Below are 14,587 nucleotides of genomic sequence, written 5' to 3' on the forward strand. Positions count from 1 at the left end.
TGCATCAAGCAAGCTTAAGAGATACCTTATGCACACCACAGTCCTTGCAAAAAGTCACTCCTAAGTGACAGGGATTCCAAATGTTTATATTCATTAGATTTATCTGAGAGCAACCTTCCTGGGTATTCATCTGCACACTCTCTATGGAAGGCTAAATCCACAACGGATACAACGCCTCTGAAACAAGCACAACAGGAGGCAGGAAATTTCATGACATTGTCTTTAAAAGCTGTGAAGGGAAGAACCTGCATCGTTACCTCTTGGCCCATTTCCATACTGCAAAGCTTTGTTGACTGAGCTTTGGCATCCACCATGACATTAAACATGGTGCATATTGATTGAGGGACTCGGAAATCTGTTGATCGGCTGGTTTTCTGCAGCTTTACTTCAAATGCAATCCTGGTTCTGTTAAGGAAAAGAAAAAAAGATGTTTCAGTTTCTTTTTAACATACTGAATGTGAATAATAATGTGAAACAATACTGACAAGAGTTCAACAAACCAGAAAGCTGAATGCTGCTGGGAGTGTTATAGTGCAATTGTTACAAATGTGCTTTTACTAAAAATTATTTTCCAGTTTAAAAAGAAACCCACTTTCCAGAATACGCACTATTTATAAAGTGTGCAACGGTTTCAGGGAAACTATTACTTTCTCATGCTTGATAAACAGTGTGATGATGTTACAAACAGCAGCGTTAATGTACACCTATAATTTGGTTGCATTAGCTGATTTATAACCACAGACAAATCGCAAGCCTGACGCATTAAAGGAAGCTCCTATAGCTCCATGATATCAACTACAAGTAACAGAAGCTCCTTCATCGCTTGAATGAAAGGACATTGCCAGATCATTGCATTATTAGGTCTACACGACTTTGCTTGCTGAAAGTTCCTAATTGTCTCATAAGTTCATAGAAGTAGTTCCCCTGAAGCATACATACTCACCAGAATACGTCTGCAAAATGTGCACAGGCGCAGTCGTGCACATATGAACACACGCACATGCATCGCACAAACCCGCACGTCACTGCTCTCCTGAGGTTCCACTGAGCTCAAATTTGATGCCCCTGGCAGTTACAAACGGTGTTACACCCGGAGCTTTGCTGGGCCAAAGACTACAGGATTTGATCTCGTGTGGTATTTTGAAATACCAAGGCATCCATGAGTCTAACATGGGGAGTACTCTGCAGTACGGTGGGCATTGCCTTGCCTGCCTTTGGAGCCCCTCTGCAGGTTCCTGAGGTAGCTCACTAATCCAACTTAACAGAGAACAATTATCACATCAGACAGAATCTGCCAACAAATTAACATAGGAGCTTCAATTTAGAAATAACAAATAATATCCAGCTCAGGAATAACTCTGATCTTGAACGATCCCCCAAGGGTTATGCAAATTAAAACTCATTTACAAATGTGAAACTTCCATTCTTGGGATGAGATCTGAGCTGGTACATAGGACCTCCTGCCTGGATTTATGAGCAAAACAGGCCTTCTTTGCAAGGGCTGCTCTCCTGACAGCACCGGAATACAACCCAGTGTGGAAGGCGGGGTGGCTCCTCCATGGTATTCAACAGTTCAGAGACAGACGCGAAGAAAAATGTTGTGTCAAACTGAAATTGCTAAAGAAACCTTAGCCAGGCCCTGTTTGCAGGTGATATAAATAGGGAAGGCAGCATATTGGTTTACATCAGCAGTGGCATTTGAACTGATTTAATTACCAGTGCCAGATTTAGCCTGGACTCGGGGACTAGAATCTTGATAATTACTGAAAGGACCCAAAGTGACTGGGATTTTCCATCTCCTCGCAGAGATGAGCATGTTCCTACTTACTTATGCTCAGAACCATTATATATAGTCATACCGTTACAAGCTGGGCCAGGTTTTTACAGAGGAGCAACGTATCTGTAGAAAGGTTGAAGCAGTTGGGAAAAAAACCCTGGCTCTGAAATGACAGAGGCCCTTCTTCTGATGTACGCGGAAGCTCGCTTATTTTTCCCAGTTATCTCAGCTGAGCCAACCTGGTCTGATTTCTATAGATCATCGCAGCTGTAACTGCACTGCAGGTGTAGCTAAGGTGCCTTGGTTCCAATTAAAAACAAAAAAAAGAAAAAGAAAAAAGAAAGAAAATACGTGTTTTGCTGGTGGTGCTGAGGGCAGAGCAGAGAGCAGAGCTCCAGCACTGGCTTTGCTCCTAAAGGACGGTCTGACAACTGGAGGACAACTGAAGCTCAGTGTTCCTGCCAGCCGAAGGACCAAAGATGAGCTGCTGCAATAAAGGGGAACTTGCTCAATGCCAAAGAGATCACGACCAACTCATTGCACTTAAAATGTACTGGGTTTTATTCCAGAGCAAGCCTCAAGCTGTCTGCCTTCCAGCGGGCGAGTCTCTTGCCTGCACCTCAGGGACCAAACGTGCCTTCTCCTACGGCGACATTGCATATCCAGACTGAGGAACGTGTACAATAAATGCCACACTCACACTTGCAGAGTGGCCGGGCAATTGTGGTACAGAACAGCCACCTCACACATTGCAGCTAATATTAGCATCTACTAGCTGTATTTGGCACCCATTTTTCCTTTGGTTCACCCCTTTGTCTATTAATTTCTGCACAATGGAACGCAAAGTTCATTTCCTCCTCCTGTCTCATCACCTCTCATGCCAAATAGACATAAATTGCTGTGGAAAGGTTGGAAATTTAACCTTAACATTTTGTTTTCACAATGACAGCTGCCTGAATGTTTAAAAGTTTTTAAGAAAACCTCAAAACCTCTCTGTTTTGGAAGATCTGGAGGTGAGCATCCTGCAATGTGGCTGATGATACAACAGCTTTTCTCAGTCGACGGCAGATGTGAAGCCTGTGTGGCAAGCTACACAATATCCCCTTTCTGGGATGACTTTTTTGCTTGTTTTTTCATGGATCTGTGTTTTTCAGGTGGGTGCTGGGATCTTACTTAGGGCTATGCCTTCAGCACTCAACCCCATCAACACCAAACTGTATTTACAAAGACTTGATCTCGTGTGTGGTACTGAAAATAAGTGACATCCCATAAAGCTTGAAAGAATGTGTGATCTATTGCCTTATTGTGAATATGCACTCTCCAGAGTCTCAACAGAGAAGTGCTTGCTTGGGAGAGTCCACAATTCCCAGCAATAGGGTGGCTTTCCACCACGCCTGTGCTGGGCAGAGCTGAGCTGGGGTCACTAAGAAATGGTGGTTGAAGTGGAGCTTCACTGATAAGACAGAAAAAAACATTGCATCCTGTGAGCTCCTATGAGAAACATGACTAGTTTGCTCGTGGGCATGTACCTTTTCACGCAGGACTCAATCATGTCACTCGCCATAAGCTTCAAGCGTTGCTCTAAGTGTTTTCCAAACTCCTCCTCAGGCCAGTGCAAATCCCGAATGAAGGTCTGTAGGGCATCGAGTTTCCAGAACAGATCTTCTGAGGTGCCTGATCCATTGCTGGCAGGGCAAAATGAGAACAAAAGTCATAAGTGGCATCAGGCTCTTTGTAACCTGATGTGGAGACCATTCCTGCAACAAGTGTAGGGCAGACAGTAGTTTCATACACAGGACAATGCTGGCAATCTCCACCATCAGGATTTTGAGTTTTACCATACAGTTGCCTAATCTACCTTGCTGTCATCACCCACAAAACTTTCCAGACCAAATGAGTAAGACAACGTTATGAGTTACACATATTAACAGGAAGAATGTGTGTATGGTAAAAATCAGCCTTAGTTAATAACCACATTAATGTATGTGATTATTAAGAATTAAGGCCCAAAATTGTGGTAGAAAATCCTTGATCAATAATAACTGCCATACTAGACTGTATGCAGTTATTCAATTTTAGGGTTTCATGCAATTCTCCCCCCTCCAAATTATACCTTGAGTTTGCCTTGTCCCCCCCCGTTTCCAGGTAAGGGACAGTGCTAACAAGTGGTGAGCGAGGACACACTTTATGTCTTGAAAAGCTGAAAAAAAAATTGGGATAAGTCAATTGAGCTAAGGGCACTAGACATCTCATATCCAGGAGTTTTAGCAGGATTGACTGCTGCACCTTTTCACAGATCTGCCTCTTACAAAGGCGTCTATAGGACAACAAATTTCCATTCAAAAAAAATAAAGTATTTGGCAACATCTTTGGTCTATCAGAAAACTCTGAATTTCTCTCCCAAGCGTATATTCTCGTACCCACACCCCTGCCCAGATGGAAGTCTTTGGTCCTGCAGTGTGTAGCTACACCGGCTCTTTTCACAGTATAATTATATCTCAAACCTCCACTTACAGAATAAAAATACAGAACTGGATTGCGCTCTGTTTGTGCGGAGAAATTTATGCATCCATAACCCTTTTCGCTCCCTCTCTCCTTCTCCCTCACTTTTTTCCAAAACAATTACCAAGGGACCTTCAAGACTTTCAACCCCCTCCTCGCATACCACTAATGCTAACACGGTAATTTAGAAGATATTTAACACACCATGCAGAACCACTTGTGCTGACATCATCTATAGAAACAGATGAGGGAGGGTGTTTCTATTGTGACAGATGCCAGCTGCATTGAGTTAATGCTAGAGGAGATCGCAGCTAATGCATACACGGCTACTGCAAGGTGAGAACCATCGTCCCAACATGCTAAAGGGGTCCTGCGGGGTCCTGCGCTAACGGAGTTAACGGATAAAGAATGAATCGTCTCGGTTGTAGGAGAAACATAGCTGACACTAAGCCACAGGTAACATGTCCTTGATGGAGGGGAAGGGTGAGTAAAAGGAAACCAGGGAGATGAAAAGATAAAGAATCAGGCATTTCCTTTAACCAGGGGACCAGTTTGTGCAACAGTCTCAAGTGTTCATCTACCGGCAGCTTTTAGGTGCGCCTGGTTCAGACCTGTGCTTGGGGATAAATCAGCTTTAACAGTCTAAACCCAGTTTTGGGCCTGCATGAATCTGTGTTTTAAATAACTAAATACGTACAAATACAACAATCGGTATTTACTACAGCAACATTATGACATCCATTTGGTTTCAAAATTTTGGAAGTATTATTCTTGGTCTTTTTCTCACTTTTGATTAGGGCTCCATGCAAGTAAGTAACATAGTATATTCATTTCCAAGATGCACTGTTAATATTTTGCTCGTGAGCACTGCAATTACTCTAATCGCACAGGCAGCTTGCAATATACCATTGATGCTCAAGTGTCTTCAGAGGGATTACCCAATTTTCTGTCATGACATGATTCTTATCTTTTCAAGGGCAATACCACAAAGCATGCACAGAGAAAGATTAAAACTTCCAAGTACTCTTTACAGACAACTGCCTAAGCTAGCCTTTAATATAGCTATCTTAGCATGAATATGAGTTGCATAGCTTTGAAACATAAACAACCACTTTTAATATTTTGAAAGTTTTAAAAATCTATTAAAAAATCAAACATCAGTGTTTGCTTTACTTGTGGTTCATTACAACTTCTCTGCCATCCAGCCTGCACGAGGCTAACGGCAGAGGCGTTTTGGTGGACTCCAGGTGTAGATGTAATCGAGGGTGTTTGTTTCAGTAACAGTGAAGGGGATAGTTTTGAGGGGGCTTCTTCAGTTTTATCTTTTAAATGAGAAGGTAGGAAAAAAGCAACACATCGGTACAGTGCTGGCTGAGACCATCCTATGCCAACCCTAAATAACCCTCTAGGAATTTGGATGGAGAACTGGCAAGATCTCGTTCCTGTGCTAGGACACCTCGGGAGATGAGCTATCATCTCAAATGCTGAGATGCGGGTTTAGCCCACTGTGTACCTGCTTGGTGGCTGGGACTTTAAAGGGAAATCTGCTATAAAAACAGAAGTTGCCTAATTTGTGCTCAGGATTTGCCATATGTCCCTCCTGAACTCCACCCATGTACCCTGGGACGTTCGGACAGGGACCTGGGAGAACGAGGCTCCTACAGATCAACTGCTTTGACACCACGCCAGATTTTCCAGGCCATAATCTAAAGTGCACGTTGAAAATAATCTTTCTTTAGTTGGTCATGGCATTATTCGGGCTGCAATGGTGCCTATGGAGTTTTAATTGCTCCCTGGGGCCCCCCTCAACATGAATAAGAATCGTTGCAGGGTGTTCCTCTTTCTGCTTCATCAAAATCAAGACAAAAATTATTATCCGGGAAATGCAGAGCTTCTATTAAATAAAATTCACTTTTAGATCTACATCTGGTCCACAAAAATTGGTTGACTGGCACCGAAATTGGTTCATCTTCTCTTTTGGACAAAACTCTTTGCTGAGACACATAACGTCACATCATAAACTCTGTGGTTTGTCTGTTGTTCAGATCATGTCCCATTGTCGACAGCTATTTTGTAAAGCAAGATACTTGCTCAAACTCGCAGTGGGAGTAAGACAAATTTTCAAGATTTATACAAAAAACCCCTGAAAATACACATGCCAGAAATTCACCAGTGTCTCATTCAGAAAACGTCTAATTAACTGTATCACTCTTTAAAGTTTTATATAATGCGCAGAAACAAACAATACATATCCATGCCAAGATTACTTTAAATTTAAATGAGATCTAATTTGAACCGAATACACACTCAGAATCATAAATAGCAGCCATCCATGACGGTGCAGAAAAGCTAGGCATTTGTGGGATGCCTAGCGGGATGTTAACTGGTAGATTTGGTACTTTAGGGAGATTCACATTTGGTAGGTTCACATTGGGCAGATTACTTGTTAAACTCCTGTGGAAGAAACAGACAGAAAGAAAAAATACCATAACAGTGACAATGCAGATGTAGCAGAAGCACGTGACGCTCATAAACAAATCTGCAAATTCACAGCACGACGACAGTTAAAAAACTAAAGCAAAACATTTCAGAAAGAAGCATGAGTATGGAAGCTTAAGTGTACTGGGTTTGCAGTCTGCAATAAAAAGCAAGTTACTTCAAACAGAATGAAAAGAAGAACCACAAGGTAGCAGATTAACAGAGTACTCGAACAGCCACAGAAAATAACTCCGCTTTCAAGTCCGATACCGTTTCGGAGTGCGGAGAGCAGCCTTTCCTCGGAGAAATCTCTCGTAAGGAAGTGAGCCGCAGCTCTCGCACTCAGGCTGGATGAAAGAGCTAAACTAAGAGATCTACTAGAGAATTTGGATTCAAACTAATAAACAGAGAGTTTGAAGTGTCAGCCCTGCAGAGGTCCGTACGAGTTTTTCTTGCCACCAAATTCAATGGAGTCAGGATTTCAACTCCAAAACCTCTCTGTTTATTACTTTGTACTCTACAAATAGCAAAGATGGGCTAATCTGGAGCAACGAAATGGTGAACCACAAGGTTCCTCCTCAGTGAAGACTCATGCCCTGAGCCTGCCCTTGCATTCCTGCGTGCGGAGAAAATGGGTCCTGCAGGTTGCCCAGCTCCACGTGCGCGCTGTGAATGAACTGCACTTAAACCCAGGACTGGTACGTGAATATTTCTTGGCTGGAAATGGGCCATGGGGTGACTAAGACATTCAGAGGTTAACTTCTGAAGCATGCGTACTTGGGCATCACGACTTTAATACATACTTTCAGACATGCAGCTGTTACGTAAATAGAGATCTTTTAAAAGTGGGCTAGTGTATTGATTTAATGCGACGTACTCTCCTGAAACAATGTGCAGTGTAACAGCACCGCATGCCCCAAGTTTGCAAAACACCCTGATGTATTTAATGTGCTAGGTCTCTAGGTGTTATAATTGGTCTAATTCTGTTTTAGTATCTCATCACCGTTATATTTTACATGCAAAATAAAAATGTCATGGGATTTGGGAATCAGCAAAAGATAGAACTCAGTTACCCAGTTCCCATGTTTCATGGCTCACAGAAAAGAAGCCAGTTTTGAAGGTGTATCTTGTTTCTGCCTTAATCCAGTAATGCTGTATGGCACACGGCGACACAATCCATAGATGTTTTTACAGTCCCATTTGAGGAACAAAACCAGATGCTTTGACACTATTTTCACCGGATCGTTATTCGGGCTCAGTGAAAATGGAATCAGGACTTCAGGATTTCAGCTTCACCCTGCACTGCTGAAGCTACTGGAAGTTTTCCTATTGATGTGCATGGACACAGCTTCAGCGCTCAATCTTCCCTGCTCCCAGTGACCGCACCAGGACATGCCACCTTAGGAGGTCTCTCCCATTCCCCTGGACTAAACTGGTTACTGTACAGGCAGCATAATCTGGACTCCTGGAAAACTATCAAATTATATGCTATGTCCTTTAAGGCATATTAAAAATCTTAGCAACTTCCTTGAGTCATATTTTGAACTCCCATTTCTTACTGCAAGTTTTTATATATCAAAAATGGAAGAAATGGAATTGAGCTGCCTATACGGAATGACCGTTTCCTAACGCAACAGAAGATCTGTGATCTGAACCCCATCTCTGCGAGAGCTCAGCTTGTCATTGGTGGCAAGTCTTAGGGAAGAGACTTGATATTCATTTTCCCTTGGTGAATAAAATCCCTTGCTGGGGAGGAAAACCACAATCCAAAGTCTTTTTCTAGTGAAAAAAAAAGTATGTTCTCGTTTTCTTTTGTTTCTATGATTCTTAGTAGATTTGACTTCACGCTATCTGCTTGTTCTCTTTGTCAGGCATAAGCAGACATGAGAATTTACTAACGTAACAAAGCTGTCCATTATTTCCATTCATACTGTATCTGCTATTAAGATGATATGATTATTGAATGAGACACAGACTCCACAGTGATTGAGAGAGTGTTAGATCTTTAGAAATGGCAGTGCATGTGGTTAGATACTGATATGGAATAAATAAAGAAATAGTAAGAGGTGGACAACATATAAATGTATAAGGAAAAGCAACTTAAATAACTTAGCCAGATGGTAAATACATAAATCAGAGGACCTTTGGTTTTAATATTAAAATTCAAGAAGTGACAGTGTTATATTAATAAAAACACTGTATTAATAAAATATGACTTCTAGAGTAAACAGTATACTATATTCACAAGGAAACATATTTCTTTTATACAACACATTATTTTGCTGATGCAAGGATATGTTGCAAGAATAAGTTAGTACTCTTAAAACAAAACAGCAAAATAATGGAGTATAGTAAGTTAACATACAGTAACTAATTTAAAAAATATTCTCCTGAATTGACATGCACAGTTTTGCAGGTTCAACCGGTCTAATTATCTGACTAACAGTTGCAGTGAGACCTGTAAAAAATGATTAATATTACCAACAAATGTTCCAGCCTGCAGTTGCTCAGACCATAAAACTACAGGTCCAAGATGAGAAACTGTTTCTAGAAGCCAACCATGCCTATTTAATATAGATGGCTAAATATAACCTCAGCCATCAGGCAGGGAATGTGGGCATTTGCATTAACAAGATGAGGGCTGTCTGATTTAAGGCGACTCAGCTTCAGGACTGGATCCTGATACGTTTGATAAAAGAGGCGTTCTCTGGAGCTGTACTGCTTGTTTTCTTGGCTTCTTCTGATTCACTCCTGTTTGTGTCTGGTGGCTGTGTAAATGGTTTTCACCTGGACTGTCTGCTGGGAAATTCTCAGTGCAAACAGACCGGCAACGTACCTCCGGACAATATCCCAGCGCTCACACTGTACTGTAGCATTGATCACAGAAAATAAGTCCAATTGCACAGGGGCTGCTCCTGTAGAGCTGCCCTAGTACTGAAAGGAGGGCACAAAAATCACAGTATTTTTACTGAGTTGTCTCCTGGCTTCAGAATAGAGCTAAATGGAGAGCCTTGTCCATACTTGAACGCTCAGTTCCTATGGGATGCCTGAAATGATTTAGTGATGGAAGATGCAAACGCCTGTCTTCCATCACTATAAATGCTTACAACCTTACTGCCTAGGCTGAGCAAATGCTCAAGAGCAAATCTTTTCACAAAAGTCTTGATGTGAAGCAAAGAGCTTGATAGCGAAGTAGGCAGTCAAATCTGTGCTCTTCCTCTGACTGACACCCAGAATAGTAACAGAAATACTCATTTTTCACTACAATGATGCTTCTTCTAAGGGGAAACATTTTTCACTAGCATTTTGTAGTAGTACAAATTTATAAAATGATTAATATAATCATACTGTTCAGGTTCTTACATTTATATTAATGATACATTTATGAATAGTTTCCGAAGGGTTAGTGAGCAACTAATAGGTGCTAAAGCCAGGACTACAGTGCAGTAGAGACAGCCATAGGTCAATGAATAACGTCCGAGTCAAGCGATTGAAACTGGTTGTCATTGCACCGGCTTTAGCATTTGCTCAAAAAGACCTTTCAACACAGACACACACACAGAGACGCACACACACACATACGTTGTCTGCTGGCTGCAAGATAAATCAGCGTTCTCTGCATGAAAAAAACCCCATTGCAAACCCTACTTTTCCAAGACCTCTCAACTCACCAGAGAACAGACCTACTCTGCATCCTCCGTATTTGGATGACTGTGCGAAGGACAAGTGTTCCACATTTCTCTGCGTGGATTCATACAAGCACACCAGCTGCTCTAGCTATAGGGCACGGACCCCCTGCAAATTCAGCAGCTCTGCAGAGGCAGATTACATAGCCCTCATGAGCACATTACATCGATGCTTTTCCCCCCCGTGTTTCCAATACTTAACAGTATCTCTCTCACTGTTTGTGATTTCTATACCTAACTCCTCGTAGCATAAGGTGCAGAGTATTCGGCAATGAAAATAGAAGAAATACATGCTTGCAAACTGCCATCTGGTCAGGTTATGGAGGGCTACATATTTCAGCCTTGATTGCAAGCGCAAGCATAGAGAAACCCTTTCAAAAGACTCTGTGTTGTGGAATAATTTCTTGGTTAACAGGAGATAATGAGATTTCCTTCTCACAATTCACTGTAGAGATCCAAAGCAGGACAACAGTAAGCTCGGTGGAACAGACATCCCCGATGATTTACCTTTTCTGGCCAACCTGAAGGCCTTTCTCCAAAGCAGAGGAAAGCCACGGAAAAACACTGCAGCGTTCCCAGTTCCCAAAAAGTTTTGCTGGAAGGGTGGCAATGGAAGGCCATGACCTGGATGGGAATCGCCTGGTCCAAACTATTTAAGAATCAATTGCCAAAAATTCAACTGTGCTGCAGTATGGACATGTAGCGGGAGAAGGCAGTAGATACATGAGGGCAAATCAAACAAAATAAGTCTCTGACCTGAGTTTTTCTGCAAGTTCACTGTCGATCAGACAAAGTGGAGCAGGTGGTCTGCCCAGGAGGCAAAAAATGAAGATGCCTTAACATTTAGTTCTGAACATCACATCCAAACTGTCATAAGATCCTAGGAACGACACCCCTCTTTTCTCTTACACAGTATGTGCCACCCTCTGTGCATTCGCTGGCGTCTTCCTTCGCCAGGCCACACCACGTAAAGCCAGCATTTGCAACTTGCACTTCGGTGTGCGAGACACAAGAACAAAATACCAACTAGTGAAAAAAACAAACCCAGAGTGCATCATCTTTTCACCAGATGGACACGAGATTCTTGTGAAAAGCACCCACTTTCCTGCTGGAAGAAATCTATTAAATACCCAAGTCTGCAAGACAGACAGTCCAGCCTGGGCTTTCGCTTGGAACTGCAAAGCTCAAAGCACTCCGTAGCTCATCTCCAGAAGGGACTAACCATTACAAAAGAACCAAGAAAAGATCTTTTAAAAACTATCAAAGATACCTTGAAAATGATTGATAATGGCATAGCCAGGGACAAAGTATTTTGACAGGCAAGGACTACGACCAAGTAGTTACGTACATCTATGGCTAAGCCACAGAAGTCATTAAAAGCCAAAATGATGTCAGCTTCTGACAAAAGAAAAAAGCAGAACAAATTTCTTATTGACTGCTCGACTGAGGCAGACAGGTACACAGAGTTAACTGCCTCTTTCGTGACAGACAAGGGAATACAAACATATTCACTACTAAAGCAGAACTCTCAGACTAAAGTTAATGCTAACTTCAAAGTGCAATTCTGCTTGAAGGAGTGGCTGTAAAAATGGCATTCTCCTACTCGGAAGATCTATTTCTTGTATGTTTTCTGGGTCACATCTGCTTATTTGAAACAAGATTTTTTAGGATTTTTAATCCTGTTAGCCTGCAGACCAAAGACAGCAAATGGAAAGTGAGAGAGAATCCTGAATGCCAGCCACTTAACCGCACTCAAAACAGAGGGGATGATCAGGTGTCAAGAAAAGGCCTGAGACTTGGCAGGCAGAATCCTTACGGATGCTGAGGATGCACTAGAAAGAAAGGAAAAAACCTGGGTACTCAGACTCCAGGTCGCATATGGGAGGCTGGCTGCTGAACAAAATCTCTTTTCCTTGTAAACGGAACATATTTGGTGTGAAAAGCCCTGAAAGACCACACGTTCTTTTATGCAGCAACCTCTGAGAGTGCAGCGCCACTTAATTTTGCCTAAGGAATCACAAAAAAGCAGGGAAAAGAGTCCTTCCAGACGTCACCTGGTCCAAATCCTCTGTCTGAGCCACCATCAGACTCACGCTGTTCGCAAAGGGTTGATCTTTCTCTTTTAATACCTTTATTAAAAGGAAAAGTCAGTTCTTTTCCTCTGTAGGATCTGACTTGGCTTTTTAGCGCAAGCATGACAGGGTTCACCAGTGCTTCAAAACCTGTGAAATAACAAGAGCAATCCACAGCACATGCCACATTTTCATCATTCACCAGCTCCCGAGTTCACTTTGGGTTTCTCTCAGGCTACTCATTTCTTGCTGGTAAATTCCTAGTTCTCCAAATTTAATAGCTGGTTCTGCTTGAATCATCTCGCCTGTGTTTGACGATGGTTTCTGCACGCCTAGTCCTACAGGCAAGGGAGCTGGGACGCGGCAGAGCTGCCCTGGGACACGGGGACACGTGCAGCCATCAGCCGCGGGGCTGGTGCGAGAAGCACAACGCTGCACTATCCCTCCACGGGGCGGGTGGAAAAAATGAGTATTGCGAAGAATTAGTACAGCAATGTCTCACACAGGTTATAGGGCTGGACTGAACGCAGAGAAGCAAGGGGTTTTTTTGTCCTGAAAAGGAGCTGTTTGAGTTCAAAAGCAGCACTGGAAAAGGCCTTTTAGAACGGGATCCAAAAAGCCATGCCAGCTAAGAAGGTTTTCACATTTCCATGCTTCCACGTCCAAAGGCACATGGTTCAAACTGAGGCAGCAATGCATTTCAAAAAGCAAATACCATTTCCCTCATTAACTTGAAAACCCTGAAAGAGATCAGGCCTTCTATTTTTAGCATTAAACTAGAAAATCTAAAGCACTTTCTGCATGTCCAGTCTAAATGTTTGCTAATTCATCTCTGTATGAATCTCCATCCATTTGAACCCAAATTCCGATTGTATCAAAGGAGGTTTCCTTACTTTACTGGCTCCCATGACTCCCGCTCAAAGCCCCTGTGAATTGACTGTGCAATTGAGGACTCCATCAGATCGACATATCTAACAACAAGTGGAGCAAACAGGTCTTGGAGGTGTTTGTGGAATTTTCCATTGCACAAATTATCTAGAATAGATAAATAAAAGTATAGTAAGACACTACTGTTACTAAAACCTCTGTCACAAACCACAGCATGGCACTTCATTACACAACGAATTTGTCAGCGAACAGGAAGGAACTTCAAGAACATAACAGGAGCTGGCATCAGGCACCAGCGTTCACGACAAAGACAGCAGGCATGGCTTCTTACTCCAAACAAATAAACGGACAACGAACCTTCTTTTCCATTAATGTCAAACTTACAAATACGTTATTACTTCCTGTGAATAAAGTGGATGTAAGAAATACAGCATGGCAAACAGTATGGCTTTAGCAGGTAGGACAATCGTTTCTGCTTTGGTTACTCACTACCGTGACGCTGGAAATCGCTCTCTGAGGATGAGTCCCTGGCTTTTTTATGTGGTCTTAGAAAGCTAACTGGGGCTAACTTAGGTCTGGGACCTAACTGAAGGCAATGCCAATTCTGCCACCAGCTCCCTGGGCAGCAGTCGGACCACCCGTGAGAGTGCCAAATCCTCATGGGTTTTGAAGGCATGGGCCCACGTGCTTTGGAGAAGAGCCTTATTTCACAAAGCACTATCCTTCTGAACTACTCCTGCTTCCATTTACTTTAGTATTTTCCTCCCTTCAATAAAAACTTTTAAAGCAGGGACTGTTCTACTACGTATTAAATAAACGTGGTACACACATATAAAACGATACATATATGTAATGGCAGTGAGCTAGAGGACCTAATTCCCCGCTTAACAGGCAGCCATTACCAAGAGACTGGAGAAGGTGAAGCGAAACAAAAGTTCAACTCTCACCTTCGACTGAGGCATTTGATTTAAGGGGTGTCTGTGTGCTTTTTTTCTAGTGGAAATGGAACAAAATCAAGCTGATGCTAAAAGAGCATGTACTGTAAATCTCTACCCATCTCAGTTCCCTGTGCAGTACGGAGAGGCTGAAAGTATTATCAGTAACCTGAGCTGCCCACTGAAACAGAAATGATCAAAATACAATACATACAGTCACTACGGAGGGAATCGTTTAGAAGCTGGAAG

The 14,587-nt window shown here is 42.4% G+C and overlaps 1 protein-coding gene across 1 annotated transcript; it reads right to left on the minus strand.

Moving 5' to 3' along the window:
• Positions 1-257: 257 nt before the first annotated feature.
• Positions 258-14,587, minus strand: LOC104623082 (calcium-dependent secretion activator 1-like; the record flags this gene model as incomplete). The annotated part of the gene is made up of 5 exons (XM_010290054.1): positions 14,553-14,587; positions 13,409-13,550; positions 6,587-6,733; positions 3,307-3,462; positions 258-405 (listed from the first exon to the last, which is right to left on the minus strand). Coding segments are annotated over exons 2-5 (516 nt in total), but the record flags the coding sequence as incomplete, so codon positions are not given.

Source organism: Phaethon lepturus, unplaced genomic scaffold (genome assembly GCF_000687285.1).
Source record: "Phaethon lepturus isolate BGI_N335 unplaced genomic scaffold, ASM68728v1 scaffold26936, whole genome shotgun sequence".
Lineage (NCBI taxonomy): Eukaryota > Metazoa > Chordata > Aves > Phaethontiformes > Phaethontidae > Phaethon > Phaethon lepturus.